Genomic DNA, 25,056 nt, shown 5'->3' with positions numbered 1-25,056 from the left:
CATAACCCGTTTGAGAGGTGTGGTGCATTCTGGGAAATCTGCTCCCACCTTTGACAAAAAGGTGGGCAACGATGGAGACATTGTTCTGATCATTCTCAGCAAAGCATGTGAAGTTCCCTGCATCCTCACGCTGGACTTTCTCAAGCTGCAGGGTTCCGTTTGTGAATAGAAAGCTCCGGTAATCTTCCATGATGGAGTACATGCCTTCTGTAAGCCTGGAAGTAAGAGCAAGAGGGGGCACATCAAGCGCATGAAAGAGAAAATGCTCTGTTGTCAATATGGTTAGTGTTGCTGTCACTTAAAAACAAAAAAATTCCAGAGGGATTCCTATGATTTTAAGATCTACACCATAAGCAGAGGGTTCCTCCAGAGTGTCAGTGTTTTGCAGGAGAGATTTCAGTGCATACTGGAACTTCAGTTTTGAGCAATTAAAGTTTGATATGACAGATGGATGCTAATAATAAAGACCTCACAACATATATTCACTGTCTCCACACAAATAAGGCATCATTTTCCATTTACAAATAAAAGTTACTACACTTACTCAGTGGCACTCAACCCCAAGCGCCAGAACTTTGGCACAGAGAATATGAGATATATGCAAATGGTGCCATAGCTGCTTAGGACAAAGTTAGCAAGAAAATGGATTCGATGGATCCAAAGGATTCAAGTTACAAGAAAGGAAATTCCAACTAAACATCAGGAAGGGGAAGAGCTGTTCAACAGTGGAAAGGACTTCCTCAGAAGGTGGTGGACTCTCCGTCCTTGGAGGTTTCTAAGCAGTGGCTGGATGGCCATCTGCCATGGATGCTTCAGTTGAGATTCCTGCATTCCAGGGGGTTGGACTAGATGACCCTCGGGTCCCTTCCAACTCTATGGTTCTATGAAATACATCAGCCATAGCAGAGAACTCACCAGTTGACAGTGGGCCGAGGTGCCCCAAAAGTCTCACAGTGCAGGGTGGCTGTCTGGTTCTCCACCACATTGTATACTAACCCATCCGGGGTCAGGATCTCTGCTGGCAGACCTGAATTAAATCAAGTAGATAGATACGTTTGGGGCATGGCACCCTCTAAACAAACAACCAGTTCTGTCTCCTCAACGAAACCCATCTAGGGTTTTGCAAGTATATCAGACCAGCCTCATAATCAGGGTTTTTTAAAGTGAGGGCCGGGTGTGTGTGTTGAGGGCATGGTTGTTGTTTTTTACAATTAGTTTGTATTAAATATTTTATTGTGTCACAAAACAAACAAATAAACAGGGGGAAGTACATATAGTGTCTCCACTTTCAATTCATAGAGTATTTTTCACATTTCGTTTACAGTCAGACTTTATTGTTAAAGATATTGTGTGGTTGGGGTAAAAGAGAGAGGAGGGAGATAGAGATAGATCTTTTGCTCTAGTGCATAGTGTTTGTGTGGTGTTTTTGTGTCAGCATCACGTGGGCTGGACCTTTATTTATATATTTTTGTTGGCATTGCAAGAGTTTAGAGAGTGCAGAGCTTGCTTGGTTTCTGTGTGGTTGGTTGGTTTGTATGTATGTGTGAGCAGGGACAGGGGGGTTGGGGTTGGGTCAAGTTAGCCATACAGAAATTTATGGGAAGCCGCCCTTTGAGAAAAGTTAACCAACAAGCTTAAACTAGCACAGGGAGGGTTTTGAAGAGCAAAAAAGAGGACACATTTGCCGACTTCTACTTTTAAAAAATAGGATGTGTCCATGAAAAAGAGGATGTGTCCTGGAAAAAGAGGACATATGGCAACCCTAACTGGTCACCTTCACCCCGGTGTTGCTCCCCTTCATCACATTTACAGCAGAACAAAACAATGACCTATCCCCCTCCCACAGGATACAAACTGGGGAAATTGTAAGTCAAACAGCAAAAAAACCCCAACAACAATTAAACACATTTAGTCATTTAGCATATTAGATCTTTTTGGTAAAGGCTTTTAATGTGTATGTGTATGTGTATGTGTATATATATATATGTGTGTGTGTGTGTTTTGTATATGTATATGTATATATGTGTACACACACACACACACACACACACACACACACACACACACACACTTTTTTGTTATATTACTGTTTGGCCGGATGCTAGTCAAGGCTTAACACTCGTTGACCAGAATGTCCGGAGGTAGGAATAAGTGTACTTCTCTTACAGACAAATGGGGTCAAGTAAGCCTTCATGTTTTCCTTATATCTCCATAAGTAAAAGGGTTTCACTAGGCTCAGGAGCTAGAGGCCCCTGAACCTAATTCCCTCTTCCTGGAGAATCCTCTCTTGGCCTTCCCTCCCCAAGAGGCAAGCAAGATGTGAAGCAGTGACATCTGTGGCAACAAAACGCATAGTGGGCTGGGGCTGATTGCTAGCTAGCCCAACACACATCACTAAATGACCCTCCAGGAAAAGTAGCTACTAGAGACTTTAAAGGTAAAGGTAAAGGGACCCCTGACCATTAGGTCCAGTCGTGGACGACTCTGGGGTTGCGGCGCTCATCTCGCTTTATTGGCCGAGGGAGCCGGCGTACAGCTTCCGGGTCATGTGGCCAGCATGACTAAGCCGCTTCTGGCAAACCAGAGCAGCGCACGGAAATGCCATTTACCTTCCCACCAGAGCGGTGGGAGTATTTATCTACTTGCACTTTGATGTGCTTTCGAATTGCTAGGTTGGCAGGAGCAGGGACCAAGCAACGGGAGCTCACCCCGTCGTGGGGATTTGAACTGCCAACCTTCTGATTGGCAAGTGCTAGGCTCTGTGGTTTAACCCACAGCACCACCTGCGACTACAGTCTTTACCTTTTTTTTAAAAAAAAAAACAAACCCTGAAAACTGAAATTCAGAGGAGCCTGGAACACCTTCAATCATTATTTGCAATGTGAGAATGGTGACACTGTTGTGTGTGTGCTCTCTGTTGGCTCCCCCCACCTTGCAGCCCTTTGGAACTGGTCTAGCCCCACACTCATCCAAGAGGAACAGATAAACTCACGGACAATGAGGATGTACGCATTGGCCAGGAGACTGCCATGCTTATTATGGGCTTCACACTGGATCACAGCTGTGTCGTTGGGCTGCACTTGGTTGAGGATCAAAGCTCCTGGCACCACCTTCCTTCTCGGGTCTGGCATCACCTCTGAAACCCAGCAAAAGAGTTTAGGCCCACGAGAGGAAGCATGGCATCCCTTTCCCTCACCCACATTCCGCTCCTGCCCATTCACTCACCTTCTAGCGGGATCCCATTTATCCTCCACGACACCTCTGGTTTGGGTTGCCCATCAACATCGCAATTCAAGCGCACATTTTCTCCTGGTGCAAAGATCTCGCTCTCGGGCTCTTTTATCCAGTATGGAGCAGCTGAGAAAAGAAGGCAGAGTGAAAGGGCCGCCTCCCCACCCACAAGCCCCATCTGCAGCCTCTCTGCTAACTCCACAGACTCTAATCTCGCCCTCCAGTTCCTACATATCAACTTCTGAAAACTAAAAAGAAATTCAGGATTCCCCCACTCCTGACCTTGAAGCTCTCCCCCCCCCACCCCAATTACTGGAGCCACAACGAATGGAAAGCCAAAGTTCAAGCTACTGTCATGCCTGCTTAGGGTTCCTGCTTAGGGTGGCTATTGCAAAGAGCAATATATTTGTGTAATATATTTACTGTCTGGTTTAGCACTTCTCTCACGCAAGACACGGAACGCTGGCAGTTTTACTTGTTGAGGTTTATTAGCAATAACAGGCTTTCAGCAATCCGACCTTCCCACAACTCACTTCAGGTAGGTAGCCGTGTTGGTCTGACACAGTCGAAATATATAAAAAAAGATTTAAAAATGTCCAGTAGCACCTTAGAGACCAACTAAGTTTGTTCTTGATATAAGCTTTCATGTGCATGCATGGTATCTGAAGAAGTGTGCAGGCACACGAAAGCTTTTACTGTACCAAGAACAAACTTAGTTAGTCTCTAAGGTGCTACTGGACAATTTTTTTATATATTTCATTCCTCACTGTTGAAGTCTGTTGACTCGACTGGCTTCTGGCCCTTCCCAAGGCCAGATATATACCAGGTCTGCTTCCTGTCAGTCTTCCTTTGTTCTAATCGCTTGCTCCGCCTCCTACTTCTTGGAGACTCAGGTGCAGCCAATTCCTTCTCTTCTGGAGTTGAACCCAACTCCCTCCTACCACCTGCCTCCTGCTCCTTCATCTCTGTGCTGCTGCAAAAACTTACCGGCAGCATTCCAGAGCGAGAAGAGCTTCTCTCACTTTCGTTGTGTGAAAGAATCAAGTTCCTATTTTCTTCTGCCTCTTCCTCTCTGCCAGCCATGTCTCTGACATTTACAGTGTTCCTGGTCAAGCTGAAGTTCTAACTTCTTACAAATGGTCAGAATGTCACTGATTGTTGGCTTTCCACTCTACATATGCACAGAATATTGAGCTGCCTCCCACCCCACCATCCCACACAAAACTGGCTGTCAGTGGCAGGGCAAACCACAGCATGGCAATGGCACACTGTACAGCACACTGTGACAGCTCATTGCCAGGAAGGAGAAGGAAGGAAGGAAGGGGCACAATGCAGCGGTAGGTGGCTCTGTGTTCCTTGCGATATCTAGACCCAGCCTCGCCTTTCTGGAAAAGAATCCTATCCAGGAAACCTTGGCTGGCGTGAAGAAGAGACGTCTCAGGACAGCGCAGGATGCCCTTGGGAGCTTACTGGCCAGGGCTAAGAGTCATTTCAGGGTGAGAAGTTTGATGGGGCCACAGGGAAGGAGTTGCCCCCTTTCTTTTTTTACCCTTTTTGTTGTCTTTATTAAAGGATTTTCATAGTTAGCAAGGATGCATATAATGCCTCAGTCCTTTCTACAAGTAAGCTACATTCGGTGTGAGACACTGCTGTCATAGAGGTGGGAGGGAGAATCGGGGAGAGGGGGGAGAAAGATGTGGGGTAGTGATTTTTCACTCTTTTACTTAGTGTACGTATGTGCAGAGTTTTTGTGTCAGTGTTGCGAGGATAGGTTCTTTATTTATCTGTTTGTTCTTGTTGTCAGTGTGAGATGTTGGAGAGACCAGAGCATGGTTGGTTGCATTTAGCTGATTGCCGTCAGTTTTTTGTGGGGGGGGTTACCCCCCTTTTTCACAGTCCTGACAACAACAACAAAATCTCCTTCCCACTATTCACTTAAAACAAACAAAACAGACTGCAAAGTCAAGTTTAGCACCATGTCTAGTTTGGTCCCCAAATCAATGGGACCTAAAACCTATGTAATGTGGAGGGCAGGTCCTTTGCTGAATGTCTGCCCCTACTGAAATCTGAAATGAATGGCTTCTCCTAGGAGAGACCCCCTCACACACACCCCACCAGAGTCCTAGTGCCCCAGCTTAGCTGGTGCCCCCTCTTATCCCACCAGCTACGCATGTGTAGTTACGCCTGTGGCTGTGGGCATACCCTCGACCGTCACGTAGTAGCTGTGGCGGATCGTGCCGTGGTCGTTGTGAGCAATGCACTGGTATTCTCCATCGTCATCCTCCTCCACACTTGGGATGCGCAGGGTTTTATTTGAGTTCTCAAAGACTACCCGGTCCGAAAGCTTCAGTCTGTTCATGTGGATCCATTCCACGGTTGGTGTAGGGCTGCCAGAGACAGGAGAGAAAGGGTGAGAGTAGAAATTGGCTAATGACTCTGGTTGAGGGTCCAACTAGTTTTATGGCTAAGACCAAGAACCCTCCAGGTGTTGCTGGGGTTCAACTACCATCGTCTCCATTGGCCCACGCTGACCGGGGCTGATGAGAGAGAGCTAGAGCCCTATAGCATCTGCAGGACCACCAGGCTGGGCACAGCTGGAAAGAGCCCTGCTATGCTGTCCTATCCCAGATCCTCTCCCCCTCCCTGCCCCATACCGTGTCACTGGCAGTAGTGACGCAATGACTGAAAGCCAGTCTGGTGTAGTGGCCTGAGTGCTGGACTAAGACCTGGGAAAGGAGGGTTCAAATCCCCACTCAGCCATGAAGCTCAGTGAGTGACTTTGGACCAGTCACTCTCTCTTAGCCTAACCTGCCTCACAGGGTTGTTGAGAAATAAAACAGAGAGTGGGAGAACTAAGTATGTCACCTTGAACTTTTTGGAGAAAAGATGGGATCTAATGGTAATAAAAAACAAACATTTAATTGATTAATTTGTTAGATTAACGGCTTAAAAACTTATTGATTGGCTAAATGTATTCTTTTAATTTAAAAATTATTTTATTTTAAAAACAAGAACTCATAAAAGCTGCCATCTTAGTAGTGAAATCGCCTCGAGAAGAGGGGAGGTTTCATCTTCTACGATATGGCTGCTATGAAATATTATCTATTTATTTTATAAATATTTTTATACAGCTATATAATTAAAATAAAGCAGGAAATGTCTATATACAATAAAAACCACAGGAAAAAATTAAAAGCAGAGACCATCTACTAACTATTACGGAAGTATGTTTTCTCAGTTGCCTGCACAAGCTTTGCAATGAACACATCAGTTATAAGAACAGGAAGTGCTCTATTTCACTCTGCAGCAGTTTTGGATTGCATCAAGATTCAGTTAGCTCAATTTTGCTTCCAACACAATCAGCGAGACATAACTGTGAAATCCTAGCAATGTCACATATTTTTCTTTCATCTCGTTTCATCTTCACAACAACTCTAGAAGGTAGCCTAGACTGAGGGATTGTGACTGGCTTCGCAGTCATGCAGTAAGATTGACTTGAACCTGAACCGCTTTGCCCGTAGGTCAACATGCCACCACCGTAACGCCCTGGCTCCCCTTCTGACTATGCGCACCAAGCAAGGTTGCTCTTAGTCTTCCTCTCGAAGGTACTCTCTACTCTTTCTGCCATCATCCAGACAATGCATGAAACTATGACTAAGAATGCTGCCAAAGTGCTTCCTGGATCTCCTTGGCTGGCACTTTCCCCTTCTTCATCCTCATCAGCCAGACTGTGGCTGAAGGGCCGGCTGAGCTGAGAGTCCCCAGAGAAGCCAACTAGGAAGACGTTTCCTTAATCACACAGGAAACACTTTGGATTGTAAGCCAGCCTTTAAGTGCCTTTCCTGCTTCCAAGCCCACAGGATGCAGCCAGGGGGGAGAAAGGAGGCTGCCCACACCTGAGGATGGAGCTGGAGGTCTCTGTTTGCTTGCCAAATCACCAGGGAGGGAAAACTAAAATCCCAAGAGGGTCCCCTCCTCTTCTCCACTAGCCATGTAGGGACTCTGGAGACACATTTAAAAGGAGCTTGCCTGTCTGCCCACCTGCAGGTACTTCTCCCCTACTGAAGCTGCACTAAGGAGAATGGAACCCCAGTCTCTCAAATTCCATATGTACACACACACACACACACACACACACACACACACACACACACAATCTTAGACCCATCCATACCTCCCTGTCTCAAACATCAAATGTTTCTTTCTCTCTCATAGACAGAGAGAGGGAGGGATGGAGGGAATCAGATATCTGCTTTAGGCAATCAGAAGGGAAAGATCTGTGAAAGTCCCTAAACCGTGAGTGGCTAAGCTGGCCCTCCAGGTGTTGATGGCTGGGGCTGACCATCAGCCCCAGCCAGCATGACCAATGGTCAGATTAACCACCCCGGCCCTCAACTAACAGAGTAATGGACGAACACCAGGGAAACACTTGAAGAAGATAATAAGGGGTGGGTTTAATGTAGGGATGGGTAACTTGTGGCTCTCCACATAGACACTGCTGGATTACAGTTCCCGTCATCCCTGACCACTGGGCATACTGGCTGTGGCTGAGGAGAGCTGGAATCCAGTAATATCTGGAGGGCCACAGGTTCTGTATCCCTGGGTTGAGAAAGCCAAGAAGTTACACTTCCATGTGATTCATCCCCGTGAAACTCACTGCCACAGGAATACTGTGAAGGTAGTTAATTTCAGGTAAAATGAATGTGAATTTAGAGAAATTTATGAAGTATCCTAAGGTACATTAATGGATTTTGATTCTTTTAAAAAAGCCAAGATATCCAGAGGCTGCAGAATCATGCGACAGCTGATCCACTGGGTGACTGTCTCTGATGGAACTCTTTCCCTTCAAGGATTTTCAAACCTTCCTCTCCCCAACTCTCTCCATGGGCGTTTTGGAGTCCTTTTCGGGTAGAGTTTGAGCCCTTTGACAACAGGTATCCCAAGGCACTTACAGTCCTGCCACAATGCACTCCAGCACCAAGGGCTCCCCCTGCTTCGCCTCATATGTGTTGGGCATCTTATCCGGTACAATTAGCATTGGCTTCTGGTTCGAGAAACTGTTGGCTGTGGAAGAGAAAGAAGGGAAGGCAACTGGGCAGCCATGGAACCAACAGGGTGCTGAGCCCACTCTGAGCTAATCTGACCTGCTGTGACCCTGAAGAGGCAGGAGCAGCACTGCTCTTCAGCAGCAGCACCTTAAGAGTGCAGAATAGGGACCATCTCATTTGTCCCTCTGATCTATCAAGGCAGGCATGCTTGCTGCACCCTTTTAACAGCGCTACTCAGCCACAGACCTTCCATTTCTATCTACATTTGCACATCACACTCAGCCAAACCATGGCTTAGTGCCATCACATAAGCATGCAGGCTCCCAGAGAGGAGATTGTGGCTACTGTGCTTCTACCCAGTTCTTCTGCTGCAGCAGTAACTAAGGCTTTTGGCTTGACTTTCTCCAGAGTAACCATGAACTATAACCAATATCTGCCCTGTGGTTTACAGCTTGCAGTTTTGTCTGCGAGAGCTAAATCATGAGTCAGGTTCAGACGATGTGTGAAGTCAAACCATGGCTTAGTGCAGTGCAGCATAGTAGGAGAAGCACAGCAGCCATGCTCTTTTCTTCTGGAGCTCATATGCTTGTGCGTTCATACAAAGCCATGGTTTGGCTTAAATTGACCCTTCTCTCAGTCCCGCCACACTCACAGGCATGCTTGGTAGGGACGTGGGAGAGGGCCTTCTTGATGGTTTCTCCCAGACTTCGGAACTCCTTCCCTAGAGAAGGTAGACTGGCCCCCTCCTTGTTGTCCGGCAAGTGAAGATCTTCTTGCTCCAACAGGCTTTTGGGAGGTGACTGCTGGCGCCATGCGATTTTATTGTAATTATAAAAACAACAACATCAAACTGGGCCAAAGACCAGCCAGAATTAAACTGGAGCTTCACACAGCTGTTGAAGTTGACAAGTGAGGGATTGAAGGCAGGTCAGGGAACCTGTGGCCTTCCTGACATTATTGAACTACAACTCCCATCATCCATGACCATTGGTCAAACTGGCTGGGGCCAATTGGAATTGGAGTCCAACGACATCTAGAGGGCCACAGATTGCCATCTCTGCTGTACTTGCCATAGCCTACTGTTCACCCTGGTATACTTCTCCCTTCCTTAGCCTCAAAACTAATTACCAAGAAACTAACACTTTCTCAGTGTATCTTAGACTGGGTGGACAGAAGATCAGGTGACTGATGGATCCCTGTACCTTTCCACCCCAGAAGGTAGCTGCACTTCAGAAATGCAGGGTATCTGAAGACTTACTGGGGAAAACCTTTAGTTCAATGGGCTCCTTCTGGATGATGATTCGAGGACCTTGGAAATGGGCGTTGCAAATATAGTCAGGGCGGCTATCCTTCATCTGGACATTGGCAAAATAGAGATTCCCGTCCTGGCCCATGGTGACTCGGTCATCTTTTGTGATATGCTCGATCTCTGGAGGGGAAGGAGAGAGTGGAAATAGCAAAGTGGGGTGAGAAGCCACAGCACAGTAGACAGCTTCTTCCACCCCACCTTATCTCTTGGCCCAGCCAACATCATAGGAGAGAGAGGAATCACACCCCATTTCATTCATTCATTCAGTTGGTTAGAGCATGGTGCTGATAACACCAAGGTTGCAGGTTCAATCCCTGTATGGACCAGCTGCATATTCCTGCATTGCAGGGGGTTGGACTAGATGATCCTCAGGGTCCCTTCCAACTCTACAGTGCTATGATTCTAGGTGGATCAGACCAAAGGTCTCCCTTCCAACAGTAGCCTGCCATATGCCTCAGTGAAAGTGGATACTGACAGTCCTGTGCTCTGCTTTTCCCCCACAAGACCTCAGATCTCCTTCAGGTAGCAGGCCATGGGATCTGAATCCCAGTAATCAGTTCCAAGCAAAACCACCTTGATTAATGCATTGAGCTACACTTTCCTGGACAAAGGTCCATCTCCTAGGGTACTTAGAATGGACTTACATAGAATCAGACCATCTACCCGAATACTGCTTATTCCACGGGTAGGGAACTTGTGGCCTCCAAAAGTTGTGGGACTACAAATCCCATTTTATCCCTGGCCATTGGCAATTCAGGGCTGGGATTGATGGGAGTTGGAGTCCAACATCTAGAGGGCCACAGACTCCCCAGCTCTGATTCGTTCTGGCTGGTTGAATCACAGATTGGTCCAGGGACTTGCATACATACAAGGCAGGTATAATGTGATCCCCACTCCATTTTTGTTTTCAATTTACCTCTTGTATGTTGCATAGAGGTATGTATTAAGAAGCCACTTGTAATAAATAGACATAGAAAAATACATAAATATAAAGGCATGTGTCCCAACATTATACTATCTGACAATGAGCCTAGAACCCAAGCCTCTTCCCTCCTGAGTTGAGTAGCCTAACTGCTCACCCTAAGCAGCAGGCCAACTGCTGGCAGACAGTAGTCCCCACCTTGGTCATCTTTGCCACATGATCACACCTGGAAGGGCAACCAGGGATACTCACTGTTGTTCAGCCAGTAGATTTTGGGTGGGACAGCACTTTCGGGTGGGTTGCAGGGTAAGACCGTATGGGTCCCTTCCTCCACTGCAATAGGTGCCACCTTCTCCTTTGGCCACTGTGGAGCACCTGGACAAAGACAGGAAGCAAAGGAGGAAACTGGGTGAGCAAGAGACAGCAAGTGGGGAAGACTCCAAAGAGATCAACCAAGAAGCATCGCTTGCAAAGTCCTCTGGGTTCACTTCTTCACACATCCAGTTCCTCTTTGCCTCTTACAGAAGACGTACATCCCACTGGTCTTTGGGAGGAATTCAGCATCACACTATTCCATTTGTTCCATCAGAACAAGCATTTCAGCTTGTGCAATGGAGCCATCTCCCTCCTACCCCCTCCAATGCTGCTCTGGGGGGTTCTGCTTGGAGGAGTGTGCTGTGAATGGGGGTAGGAGGCAGGGAGAGTCTCATTGTACTAGTGGGACTTGTCCTGGTTCCTGCTGGCACACCTACTTAGATGAACCTGGCCCTCTGAATATTATTCAGTGACTGGAAATGCCTCTCAGGGCCAAGAGTTCTGAGAACGGGCAGGAGATATGCAGCCCAGAGCACACAGCACTAAAGGGAGGGGGGTTTCCTGGGTTCCTGCTCTGTATCCTCAAAATATCCATGTGAAAACAAGGGTGAGGAAATGCAGAGACACCTTGAGAAATGTAATTCAATAAGAGTGACAGAAGAGATTAAAAAGAAAGAGGGTCTTGAGGGAGTATTTTCTAGGATTGGAGGAAAAGTGCTGTCCTAGAAGCGATTTGTGATGCAAAAGAGGCAGAGGTGCTTTTATTAAAAAGGACCTTGGTCTGAGGGCAAAATGGGCTCGGGTTGCTTTATCCATAATACACCACCCCCTCCCCCCAAAAAACCCCATCCTTCTTTCCTAGGGAGAGGGAATAAGATTGCCACCTACTATACTGCCTAGATCAGTGATGTGTGCAGATCCTCTTATTGCACTGGTTGCTGAAGTTCAGCATTAGGTGGGCAGAGATTCATTCATCAAGTCCTGAATATCTGCAGTCTCTCACTCTTGTGCTATTGGGGAGGGGCGGGATTTTCCAATCTGTACACTGATGCACAGAACAGCTCCAACATGTGTTTTATGAAAGCAGATGCATGACAAGGCATGATGGTGTTTGGCCTTGCCTACTCACAAGTAGCAGCTAATGAAGTAGAGCTAAAGGAGGGAAACACTGCTGCAATGCCCCAGAAGAGGGCAGGGATGGCAGAATCTGCCAGAAGAGGAGGAGGAGGGCCCCGGGAGAGGAGGGGGAGAGAGTTCAGGCAGTGATGGGGAAGCGCAGGCTTCTCACTTGGGACAAGAACCAGGCAACTGTAAAAGTAGAATGGGAGGGGGGTGTCAAGGGCTGGGACAACATCTTTGGTTATGCCCAGCCATGGATCCTGGAACTCTGCTTATGAACCCATGAACTGTGCCTCCTATACTGCACATCAGTTGAGGCTGAGGCTGTGTGCTGATTTTATCAATAAAGCTATTGGGATTTCCCAAGCCAAGAATCTGAGGGGCTTTCATATGAGGGCGGAAGCCAGGACACACTGAAGAATGTAGGGGAGCATGGATTTACCTGGCCTCTGAGGTTGTGGCTTGTGTAAGACCTGTGATTTGACCTTCCTGGCTCATAGTTCACTCTCAAAAACCACTGAATTGACAACAAAAGCAGCAATAATAATATGCAGTAAAGGGCAAGTGGATTTTCTTTTGGGATTTTTAGTAAAGGTAAAGGAAAAACAATCAGAAGGTTCCAGTTCTGGAATACAGAAGAGAATGTTAACAGACTGTAAAATTTCCCTTCCTCTTAAAAATTTGTCACCACCACCATTAAAAAGAAAAAAGGCCCATTTTTGGTGTCAGTTCTCTTTTGTGGTTACAGTCAGGATCAATAATGTGTCTCCTCTCCCCACCGCACCCCCACCTCTCCCCCCCCACTTTTGTTTTAACTCCTTCCTTGGCAGGCATGGGGAGGGCGAGGCCAAGCCAGAGGGTGGGGGAGGGGCCCACAGAGGTGCTGATGGAGAGGACTGGCAATTACATCACCCCGACACCATGAATCCATGGCAACGGTTTCCATGGAAACAAGAACAACTGGCTGCACTCCAGGGAGTCCAGGCAGGTAAAAGGGGAGGTGGGAGGGGGAAGAAACCGGGGATATACATTTATTGTGAGGGGGAAGGGAGAAATTTATTACTCAGATAACTGGCGGGGTGTGTGCGCGCGTGTATGGCAGCATACATGAGTGTGTGCGTATGCGCAGAGCTGCAGTCGCAGTCATTGTGTGGCAGAAATGAGCAGCATCAGCCAAGCCTGGGCCAGGCATAGGGTGGGTGCGCATGGTGTGCAGCTGAAGGTGTGATGTGGGGCAGGACTGCGGACGTCCCCATGCAAGGGGGTAGGGTGGGGCTGAAGCAGGGACACCATGCTGGGTGAGACTGAGGGGCACCGAGCGAGGGTGGGTGGGTGGGTGGGCACTCACTCTCAGCTATAATTTGGCTTTCGGAGCTCATGGCAGTGCCCAGAATGTTGCTGGCATAACACCGATATCTCCCATGGAACTTGGTAGCCGTATTCCCATTGTTTGTCGTGATGTTCAGGGTCCCTCTGCCGTTCCGTTGCGTCATCCCCAGCACCTGCTCAGGATCAAATTCTCGCCCATCCTTGGTCCACCGGAACCTGCCAAGTAGAGAAGGTGCATCAGGAATGAAAGGGAGACCATGCTGGACACAAGAGGCTGCTGCACAGATCAGGAATGCAGCAGGCATCTCTTTAGACAGAAATTTGGGAGATACACATGGGAGGGAGCTGGAATCATTTTCACAGAAAGATCACTTCTAAGGCTTGCGGCTGGCAGGAAAGCCTTCTAAAGAGGGAGATATAGGCAGAAAATTTGGGGTGCAATGCAACAGGGTCGGAGGGAGGGTGTTTCTTTTAGGAGATGGTCAGGGATGAGCCCATGTAAAACCAGTATGCACCAGTAGGGGGAGGTGAGACTGGGGAAGCAATGGTGGGAATGGATGGTTATGGGAATGGAAGGCACGGGGACAATAATTTCTCTCATATTCACAAGAGCTGAGCTGAAGGCAAGAAAGCAGATTAGGAGCTGAGCAAAGGTCAGAGGAAGGTGAGGAACATTACTGGAGCAGCATAAGAGGGAATAAAAGAGATATTAGGAACAGAGTGGAGCTGCACTTGGAGCACTGTGCAATATCCAGTCTCATAAGCACTGGAGAGACCAGATCCTACGGTGGGAGGTGGAAACCCAGGGTTGAATGCGTTCTGGCTTAGAAATAGCCAAGTATGGTGCTCAAAAATGCAATTCCTAGGAACAGAATTTCTACAAATATACACTCTTATGCATACATCATTTCTATTTTAATTCTTTATTAGGAATTTGAGTCTTGGCAAAATTTGGAATTTTGTTTTTTTATTCAAAACACTGTAGCTCAGAGGGTTGAGGGGATATGTCAATTACACTTTCTCTCATTTTCTCATTTTTTCTAAACCTAAGTTTAGCTTGCCAAATTTACACATAAATGAGCAGGGTGGTATTCTTAAAAAAAACAACATTCTTATGAATATTTGACAGCATTAGCATTGTAGTGCTCCTTTTCCTAAAATACACATTTCTGCAATTTCCACTGATATGTTGCATGTCTGTATGTTATTTTATATATCCATTTTTATGCACACCTTTTCCCCAATATGTACACTTTTTTGTTGGAGAACTGCAACTCAAAATTCAGATACACATGAATTTTGAAGGAATTTCAGTTCATTTGTTGTTTCAGGAAATGTAAATTTGGCAAATTTGCAAACATGCAAACTAAACTGAATTCCCCACCCCCATCCCTAGCAAGTATAGAAGATCTGATATCTGCAAGCGTGTGACCAAAAGTATAATTGTTTACATGGCTAGCAATTCAGCAGTCAAGATCAAATATTGTACCTTTTGAAGAACACTGAGAAACACAGAGCAAAATGCATACATACTGTATCTACTCAGACATAAGTACTGTTGAGTTCACTAGGTGACTAGGGCTTACTCCCTAGTAAATGCATATGGGACTGCAGCCTTAGACTGCTGCAAAATGCAATGGTTAGATTTGCTGGTTAGCACTAGCCACTGAGACCACATCTTGCTAGTATTCACACAGCTGCAATGGTTCCCTATCAATTTCTGGGACAACCAAAAGTGTTCATTTTAAACCTTTAAGGCCCTTCTTAGCTTAGTTAGAACTGAGGTATACAAAAGCCTGCCTATTTCTGTATGAATACGCCTGAGTATTAAAAACATTCTCTAAGGTTCCTTTCTGGCTGCATCCCCCCGCCCCAAGAAAACACACACAGAGTGCGTGAATAATAGAGAGGAAAGTAGGTGAGCTCTTATTGAAATCCCCACCCCCTGACTGCTCCCTAATTTTAGCCAAAAAAAAATTCCCCTGATAGCTTTCTAGAAACAGTAGCTAAGTGGCTTGCCTAAGACCACCTAGTGACTTCTTAGTGCAGAGTGGAGAGAGACCTGAATCCAATCTTGAAGTCTCTACACAAAAGGTGCAAATTAAAAACACAAAATTGCAAAGCAATCCAAACATCTAGCTTGCAGGCTCCCCAAATTATTACCTACTTTGCCTCCTACCTCCTTATAATAAATCAATGCAGGGGGCAGGGGGGGCAGCAGTTCATCCATGTCTCTGTATCCTGGGCGACTGGAGGCAGAGATGACTTGGGGCCAGCTCCTCTGCAGGTGGGTGCTCCTTACACTTAGCACGCCCCCACCGTGTTTCCTTCCCAGTGTAAGATGCAGCAGGCATCAAGCAAAGGAGGAAAATGTGCCTCAGAGCTAAACTCAGAGTGACTTGGAAGATCTGAAATCAGATCTCCTGACATCTTTGACTTGGTTTAAAACCAGTGCTGGTAGTGATGGGGGCGGGGGGGGGCCAAAATGAGAATGAAGACGCAGCGCTGGGACCTAACCTTTTCTTCCCGTGCTAAATCCTCAGCCCTGAACCTATGATTATCACAGCAACACAAGTGCCTATCTTGTCTCTAAGAGCTGCCTGAGAAGGGGGAGCAATTTCAACCAGGGAAGCATCCTGGATGGAAAAGGTTTGCTCTCCCTCCCCCCCCCCCAGCAACACAACACAGCACCAGTCCAATCTGACCCCCGACCCCTCTCCCCACCATGACTGCTTTTCAAAAACAGAAAGAGAAATGATTAGATCTGGTGACATATCTTCCACATCCTATCTGGTAAGGTCACATTCACATCATAAATGAAAAACACATTAAATTCGCATGGCTTCCCCCAAAGAATCCTGGGAACTAGAGTGTGTTAAGAGTGCTGGGAACTGTAGCTCTGTGAGGAAGTAAACTACAATTCCCTTTAAATGTATGGTACAGATATCAGCGCACCAACCTAAAGACAAAGCATTTTGGAGGCTATTTTTGTCATACTTACTTCACTGGGGGATTCCCGGTGGCCTCACATTTCAGGATGGCCTCGTCATTTGGGAAAATAACAATCTTCTTATCTGGCTGCTCCGTGAATTCAGGTGGCTGTAGTACTGGAAAACCAAGGTGGGAGCAAGAATCAGCAACCAGGACCCCTAAGATGGAGAGGGCCACCCTTTGAAGCCCCCCGCCTCCCCTCGCCCTGGACAGATTGCAATAAAACGGTTATACCTTGCACAAAGATATAACAGGACAGTGTCGGTCAGATTCAGAACATGGTAGGAGACCCCTCCCCAACAACGCAATCACACGGACTGGCCCTTCACCTTGTCCTGCTCCCGCCCTGCAGCCAGACACACATTCACACAACATTTCATGAAGACTCACAGTTTGTCCGGTCAACTGCACCAGCCAGGAAGCAACAGAAGAAAGAGAGAAAGGGAGAAATAAGTGTTTGTTAGTGGCCATTTCACAGAATCACTGCACAGCATGGAAATAAAACATGCAATTTTTCGTGCAAGATGGGGAAAGCGGGGGGGAGCACAATCAGAGCATAGGTATGCAAAATGAGTGTGTTTGAGGCAGGAAGCATACAAGGTGAAATTGGAGTATACAAGACAGGGGAGTGCACAAGATGAAATTCTTCAGGACAGGACAGGCACACATGGGACAATCAGGTGCCCGGGGTGGACAATGGCCATCAGTCTGCACATTAGGGGGCGCCACTGTGTGCGTTGACTGGATTTGTGTGTGTCCTAGAATCATAGAATCATAGAATCATAGAGTTGGAAGAGACCACAAGGGCCATCGAGTCCAACCCCCTGCAAAGCAGGAAACACCATCAGAGCACTCCTGACATATGGATGTCAAGCCTCTGCTTAAAGACCTCCAAAGTAGGAGACTCCACCACACTCCTTGGCAGCAAATTCCACTGTGTGTCCTAGAGAGTGAGGAAGTTTGTGGCTAGAGAGTGTGAGAGGAGCTGCTGTGCAGAGCAGCAGGTATGCAACTGTGTGACACAAGTCATGAATGAGTGAGGCGCTCCATGGGGAACAGGAGAGCGGCAGACAATTTGTGGGGCAAAAGAACTCCTCCGGATGGCCTAGTTGTTCGGCATTCATCCTGATTTGCTTGCAAAAAGCTTAGGCGGCAGTTAGATTATAGCCAGTCTTTATTGGGCATTTGTTCTGATCTGCAGGGATACGGCCTGCATTCATCCTGATTTGCTTTCAGGGTGTTCTCATTAGTCATGCATTCATCTCAAGCTTTCCAAAGCATTTATCTGTCACTTTCCAACTTGCAAAAAGTCAGGTTCTTTTTTTTTTATGTGGATTTCTTGCACTTGGGTGTTTCAGGTTTGAAACATGCAAACCTAAATTTGCAGTATGTGCCTGAATTCCTCCTATTGAAATAGTGCGAGTCTGGAGGCACCCAAAATGTACAGGCTAGATCATGGGTAGGCAAATTAAGGCCCAAGGGCCGGATCCGGCCCTATCACCTAAAACTGGCCTGCGGACGGTCCAGGAAACAGCGTGTTTTTACATGGGTAGAATGTGTGCTTTTATTTAAAATACATCTCTAGATTACTTGTGGGGCATAGGAATTTGTTCATTCTCCCACCCAAATATAGTCTGGCCCCCCACAAGGTCTGAGGGACAGTGGACCGGCCACCTGCTGAAAAAGTTTGCTGACCCTTGGCTGGATTAATAAGGTCCAATGTGAAGAAAATATCCTCTCTATCTTGCTGATGGTGAACAAACATCATCAAGTCATACCCACCAACCAGAATGAAAGCAGTACAGTGGTACCTTGGTTTTAGAACAGCTCAGTTTATGAGCAACTTGGAAATAAAATGCTGCAAAGCCGGAAGTAGGTGTTCCGGTTTGTGAACTTTGCCTTGGAAGCGGAACATGTTCCGCTTCCTGTTGAGTGTGCTCTGTTTGTAAATTGAGTCCCCCGCTGCTAATCAGAGGCTTCCTGTTGAGTCTGTCAGCTGTTGAGTCCCGAGCACCATGCAACACAGAGGTGATATTTGGAGCTTCTGTTTTTGCTATTTTTTGTGTTTTTGATTGTGTGGCTTTTTCACTTTTTGACTGTGACTTGTTCTTCGTTTTATGGGGCTGACTTGTGACTGTGGCTTGTGACTTCGTTTTTGTGACTGTGTGGAACCCTGTTCAGCTACTGATTGATTGATTGTGCGACTGAAGAAATGGATAAAAGTCCCTCATCCAAACAATGACTATCATCAGTTCATGTAAGAAACAATAATTTTTATTTTTATAATCTACAATACTGTCTTATTTATTTTATAGTACAGTACATTATTGCTTTCATTTTATGGATCAATGGTCTCATTAGATAGTAAAATTCATGTTAAATTGCTGTTTTAGGGGTTGTTTTTTAAAGTCTGGAACGGATTAATCCATTTTGCATTACTTTCTATGGAAAAGAACGCCTTGGTTTTAGAATGCTTTGGTTTTGGAACACACTTCCGGAACGGATTAAGTTTGGGAACAAAGGTACCACTGTATTTTGTTTTGCATCTTGATCTGGCACAGTCAGAGATCTGGAAAGAGTTGGAATTTCAGGATGCGGGAGCTAGACTAGACTAGGTTTTTAAGTGGAGGTTGGATGGTCATCTGTCATGGATGCTTTAGTAGATAGGTAGCCGTGTTGGTCTGCCATAGTCAAAATAAAAAAATTCCTTCCAGTAGCACCTTAAAGACCAACAGATTCCTGCATTGCAGGGCCCTCAGTGTCCCTTCCAACTCTACAATTCTGTTCTTCTGTGAGTAGGCTGCTGGGCTCACCCAGTTCACTTCTCAAGCTCTTTGCTCTGAGGACACAGTGGTGGTCGGCTTCTGTTCTCCATTTGGGGCACAACACAGTGTGACTCGTAGGAGGGGCTATGTGGGGTGGGGGTGGCAGGAGCAGTTGTATAAAGGATCCTGCTTTGGGGCATATGGGTAGATTGAATGCCTTCTGGAACCATTTTGGAGAGCCAAATAGGAAATGGAGAGTGAACCAGGAGGTGGTATCATGTTTGAAGAAGACGGGGGGATGGTATGTGTGAAGGTGCACATGCAGAACAGCAAAAGCATGTGTGGGATTGGATATAGTGCATCCACTCCTGCAGGCATTTAAAATACATTTAAAACACTTTTCCCAAAGAATATTAGGAACTGTAGCTTGTTAAAGATGCTGGAAACTGTAGCTCTGTGAAGGCTAAACTACAATTCCCAGGGGAAGTTACGTACTTAAAATGTATGGTGTGTATGCAGCCTGCATATATCTATATATCTATAGATATAGATATAGATATGCCAATCAGATGGCTGATGGGACATAAATGCCCCTTAAAACTTTGCAATTCTAAGATTATATGAAGACGCAAATCTGCCTTTTACCAAATCAGAGCAACTTGTCCCGTATTCTCTCTACACTGACTGGCAGCAACTCCCCAGGGTTTCAGGCAGGGACCTTTGTCCGTCTTACCTGGAGATGCTGGGTACTGAAACCAGGACCTTCTGCATACAAACCAGGGGCTCCACCATTGAGCAACGACTCCTCCCTTTCCTTCCCCAGTGGTCAACCAGCACTGATTGGCTGCTCTGTCTCCCTGCATAGTTGGCTTCCCACTTTTGGAGGGGGTGGTAGCTGCCTCTTCTCCCCTTGGCTACAGAACCCAGCTGTGTGGCTAGCCTGCTGTAGCACTGACTGCAGACCCTCCAAGTGCCCCTATTTTCCAGGGACAGTCCCTGATTTACAGAAGCTGTCCCTGTTTGTGATTTGATCCTGGAATATCCTGCTTTTCTTTAAAGGTAAAGGGACCCCTGACCATTAGGTCCAGTCATGGCCGACTCTGGGGTTGTGGCGCTCATCTCGCTTTATTGGCCAAGGGAGCTGGCGTTTGTCCGCAGACAGCTTCTGGGTCATGTGGCCAGCATGACTAAGCCGCTTATGGCGAACCAGAGCAGTGCACGGAAAAGCCGTTTACCTTCCCACCGGAGCGGTACCTATTTATCTACTTGCACTTTGACGTGCTTTTGAACTGCTAGGTTGGCAGGAGCAGGGACTGAGCAACGGGAGCTCGCCCCGTCACAGGGATTTGAACCGCCGACCTTCTGATTGGCAAGTCCTAGGCTCTATGGTTTAACCCACAGTGCCACCCACGTCCCTATTTTCGTTGGAGAAATGTTAGAGGGTATGAAGGCAGCCAAGTACAGGGAAGGATTTTTTCATGTTTAATGTTTTATATATGTTGGAAGCCGCCCAGAGTGGCTGGGGCAACCCAGTCAGATGGGTGGGGTATAAATAATAAAATTATTATTATTATAGAATGGAACATCCCTATTTTCATCAGAGAAATGTTGGAGGGCATGTGACTAGCATTGGCAACTGACCATATGACCTTCTCATATCTAATGGCAACTATATGCACAGAAAACATCAGGTGAAGCTTTTCATAGAATCACCTGCCAGTGGCTACAGATCAAGCAGCTACCATGGATGGTTGGAAAAGTTGGCAATTTTACTGTGTGCTGTGAGTGGGTGTTGTGTAGTTTTAAAAAACCACAACTAATTCTGTAAAAATCCAATCATAGTTCAGACCAGGGCTGTGGGGATCCTCCCAATATGCTATGGATCAGACCAAAAATCCAGCTAGCCTTCTGACTAGCTGGCTGCCTCCTTGCACCCCCCCCCCCACCACTGCCAATTTCCTCAATAGAAGCTGAATTGATTCTTGGAGGAAGCGCGTTGCCTCTGGTTGAGTCAGCGACAGGTTGGGAAGGGGCTCCAATCCAATTAGAGGAGGAATAGAGTCTCTTGGGATCCACTTGCCTGCTCATCCAGACATAAGGGGAGGTGGGAGAAGAGAGACGCAAACATGAAGAGGGGGAGGGGGAGGGGGCAGGAAGGAGCCAGGGTGGAAGGGAGAGACCCTGAGGCCTCGTGGTGAGACTGGGGCAGCTGCAGAAGAGCTCATCGCCACTGGACAAGCGCTCCAAATTAAATCATGCAAACCGTAACTTCATTTCAAAATGTTTGGCTCCAAAAGGCAATACATGTTCCCTCTACAAAGGGGAAAAAGTGGGAAGGAAATGTTCAATATTATTAGAAAAACATGAGGCATTATTCCCTTCTTAGATGCCTGGGTTCCTAAAGGGATTGGGAAATGGATCCCAAGAGGAATTCTACTGTATCTGTTACAAACAGCTAAAATTTTCACAGCAAGAGGTTAGCTTCAGAAAGAATCACCATATATAAAGCGTTAAAGTTTGCTAAATTCACTTAGTGCAAAATAGTTTAAGCCTGCAATCCTAAAAGCATTGACAAGAAAGCAAGTCCCACTGAACTGAGTAAACACTCTTAGGATTGAATTACATGTGCAATGGATTATTGATCAGTGCAGTCTGAATTTGTAAGCAAATGCTGAGAGTGTTGGTTAAGAAGATGAGGAACATCCATTCAGCTCAGATGGCTGGTGCTTGATTATTTAAAATGAGTTGTTATTTCTATACTGCCCTAAATCCAAAATTCACAGGGCAGTTTCCAATATAAAAGCACAAAAATACATGCCATAATAACAAACAAAAACAATACCCCCATATACAGATTGATCACATATAGCTCTGAACCTGATGACCCTCAGTTCCAGTGGCGTAGCGTGGGTTGTCAGCACCCGGGGCAAGGCAAGTAATTTGCGCCCCCTAACCCATGGATTTTAGCACTCGTGTGCGAGCGAGCGCCCCCAGATGTTGCGCCCGGCCCCCCTGCACCCCCCCACGCTACGCCACTGGGGCTGGGGGCGAGCGAAGGAGCCAAGGACCCCCCCCCAAAGGCTCAGCAGGAATTTATTAAATTTATTATTTGCGGAGCCCCCGTGGGCTAACGCAGCCGAAGCCCCCTCCCCTCGGGCGCCTCCCCGCCCCCTCCTCTCCTTGGGCTGTAGGTAGAGCTCCAGATCCGGGCTTGGCGAGCGCCTCTCCTCCTCCCGGCCGGGTCCGGGGGCTTCCAGCCGTGCTCCGTCCTCGCCCCCCCCTTGCGCTGAGAGCCGGAGCCAGCGGCGCCCCCTTCTGCCGGGAGACCCTCGCCCGCCCGTCGGCTTCCTCTCGGAGGGTTTTGGGGAGCGCAGGGCGCGGCGAGGCTCCTCGGAGCTCTCCTCCCTCCCAGTCGGCAGAAGCAGCCGTCGCCTGTGGCTGCGCTGAGGGGATGGCAGTGGCGGCGGGGTGCGGAGGCTGCCCGTGCCCGGCGTCGGTGGCGGCGCCGGCGCTGCTGCAGCGGCTGCTCCTCCTGCGAGCAGTGAGTGGAGCGCAGCCGCAGCGGCGGCGGGGGGCGCGCGCGCGCTAGGGCGCAAGGCTGGTGGTGGCAGCGGGGAGCCCGGCAGAGGAAGGAACTTGTCCCTTCCCTCTGGACTCGCGCCCCCCCAAATGTTGCGCCCGGTGCGGCCGGCACCCCTGGCACCCCCCACGCTACGCCACTGCTCAGTTCCAAAGAGAGACAGGAGACTTTTCTAGAAATCGAGCCTGTGCTTTGCAACTCATTTGCAAAACATGATTGCAAAACATACTGGCCTGGTATCATGGGGCTGCGGCCCAGCAGGAGTCTTGGACTGGGTCTCCCGTTGCTGGGGAAAGGATTCCACTTGGGAAGAACTTGGCTGGAAGAACTGGAGAGACAGGTGCCCTGCTCTGCTGGTGCCCCGCCGTTCTGGCTGCCCCTGCCCCCTCGCCCCCCCAATGATCCATCAATGCTATGGGTCCCACTGGCTCTGCTTGGGGCCCCAGTGAAGCCCCCAGTTGCATCTAATGTCCCCCTTAGGCAAAGAAATTTCCCAGCTCTGCTATCCACAATCCTTTTAACCTGCAGGTGCCAGGAGTTGAGGGGGGGGGCATCTGCATTCAAAATCCTATTGAATGTGAGTTCTGTTGGTTCAGAGTCTGCAGGGATGACTCAAGGGCTTCTCCTCGCTATAGGCCAGCCTTCCACAACCTGGTGTCCTCTAGATGTTGCTGGCATGACCAGTGGTGAGGGGTGTTGGGAGTTGTAGACCAGGGGCATCCTCACCTGCACTAAAGGGCCATCAAGCTGGCTACACCTTGGGCTTTCCATCACTTGGCCAAGAGCTTTTTATTCCACAGGGCCTCTGAGGAAGACCAGATTAGTTCTGCTGGGGCCACTTGGGGCTTTTAGTTCTGCTTCTCTGTTGTCGTTTTATTGTTTGGATTCTAATTGAATTCTGGATTGTTTTAATTTGTATTCAATAGCAGTGAGCTTCCTTGAGGGCAGAAAATTAATTAAAGGAAGAGCAGGGTTGTCAGAGTCTCATCTCCACACAAGTAGCGCCAAACATTCTCACACATTAGACCTGCAAGAAGCAAGTTGCAGGTAGCCTAGAGTTCATACTAGTCAACCTCCTAGCCCAGTGCAAGGTGTTTTTGTTTTGCATATGTGTTCTACCAGTGGATTTAGAATGGACTGTCCACATGCCATTCTGCTTTATTAGTTGCTCTGCAGTGCTTCCACGATGTCTGGAGTCCCATCAGGGAAAAAGGCAGGGTGTAAATTAATAATGACGATGTTACTGCATTATAGAGCAACAAAAGCAGGACAGAAGAGAAAATGGATCATTTCTGGTATTAAAAGTTCCAGGATTTCAAAAAGAAGTTACAGGACATGGAAATGGAAATGGAGCGGTATCTGCACTGAAAAACATTTGCAGGCACAAAGGGTATTGAAAGCAGGATCACATATAATTACATTGGAGGCAAGCATGACCACAAATCATCATCATGACAGCACGATAAAAAGTACATATATTTTTTCAATGTAAGAAGGAAAGCACTGGGAAGCTTGAGGTAATTTTGAGCAGAAAAGCAGTGGGAATTAAGCATATTCTTCACCCTCAACCCCCACTCCCCAATTTCTGTTGTCCCCAATTGCAGCCTTTTCAGTTGGAAAAAAAAGTTGAGAGAGACATATTGTTCTCCTCTGTCCCATTCAGAAGGCACTGAGTTCATCAAACCCAGGCCTACATCCACCCTGCGGGGACAGCCCTGCCTTACTCTTGAAACAGAGATGAGGGGACTTGTGTGCTCTCCAGAAAGCATAGCCAGTGGTCATCATCATCATCATCATCATCTGGAGGGCCAAAGACCCCCAACCTCTGTCTTGCAACTTCTGCCTTAACCACACTCGCTCTTCATACCCCTCAACTGCGCTGGTTAAATTGGGACATCCCATTTTTGGTTCCTTGCTGTCACGCGAGACCATGGCACCCAAAAACATGTGAGAGCACAGTGTCTAAAAACATATGAAAGCACTGTAGCCAATAATCCACAAGAGTACCCAAGTACTTCATGGTACCCAAGAGTACCCAGAGTACTTCATGGTACCCAAGAAGTGCATTTTGAAGCTCCACACTCTCACACAGGTCACATGACTTGCTCTGGAGCATGGCCCAGAAGACACACATCCCGGTTTGGGACTGTGACATGTTAGAGTATGCAAACTAAGGAAGAAGATACCACTCTTCCCTTAACAGCAGGTATTGAGCTATTGCAATGAGTATGGAATGATTGTCCCCTCCCAACACCTTGTATATCAAAAAACAGTAAGTACTCAGATGCAGCCGACAAGAGTGGCTGGGGAAACCCAGCCAGATGGGCGTGGTATAAATAATAAAATAATAATAAAACAAAAAAGCTTTTCACACATTACATTTTGTTGTTAAGGCGTGCATCCAAAAATGTAAAGTGTGGGTCCATTGATCTGAAAGCCAGGAGTGG

The 25,056-nt window shown here is 47.3% G+C and overlaps 1 protein-coding gene across 9 annotated transcripts in view; it reads right to left on the bottom strand.

Annotated features, from left to right (window-relative positions):
- Positions 1 to 25,056, bottom strand: part of L1CAM (L1 cell adhesion molecule) — a 100,218-nt gene that overhangs the window by 40,189 nt on the left and 34,973 nt on the right. For 8 of the 9 annotated variants that reach the window (XM_081177185.1, XM_081177187.1, XM_081177188.1 and 5 more), the window contains exons 3-13: positions 16,655 to 16,669; positions 16,275 to 16,380; positions 13,293 to 13,489; positions 10,763 to 10,885; positions 9,538 to 9,708; positions 8,184 to 8,295; positions 5,434 to 5,618; positions 3,226 to 3,357; positions 2,993 to 3,136; positions 916 to 1,027; positions 49 to 215 (exon numbers count right to left, since the gene is read on the bottom strand). In XM_081177185.1, the coding sequence (XP_081033311.1) occupies positions 49 to 215; positions 916 to 1,027; positions 2,993 to 3,136; positions 3,226 to 3,357; positions 5,434 to 5,618; positions 8,184 to 8,295; positions 9,538 to 9,708; positions 10,763 to 10,885; positions 13,293 to 13,489; positions 16,275 to 16,380; positions 16,655 to 16,669 (1,464 nt within the window). The remainder of the gene's footprint in view (positions 1 to 48; positions 216 to 915; positions 1,028 to 2,992; positions 3,137 to 3,225; positions 3,358 to 5,433; positions 5,619 to 8,183; positions 8,296 to 9,537; positions 9,709 to 10,762; positions 10,886 to 13,292; positions 13,490 to 16,274; positions 16,381 to 16,654; positions 16,670 to 25,056) is intronic. The other variant, XM_081177190.1, reaches the window with a different exon arrangement.

This window comes from Podarcis bocagei (genome assembly GCF_964188305.1).
Source record: "Podarcis bocagei genome assembly, chromosome: 17".
Lineage (NCBI taxonomy): Eukaryota > Metazoa > Chordata > Lepidosauria > Squamata > Lacertidae > Podarcis > Podarcis bocagei.
This window is presented reverse-complemented; position numbering and strand designations above follow the sequence as displayed.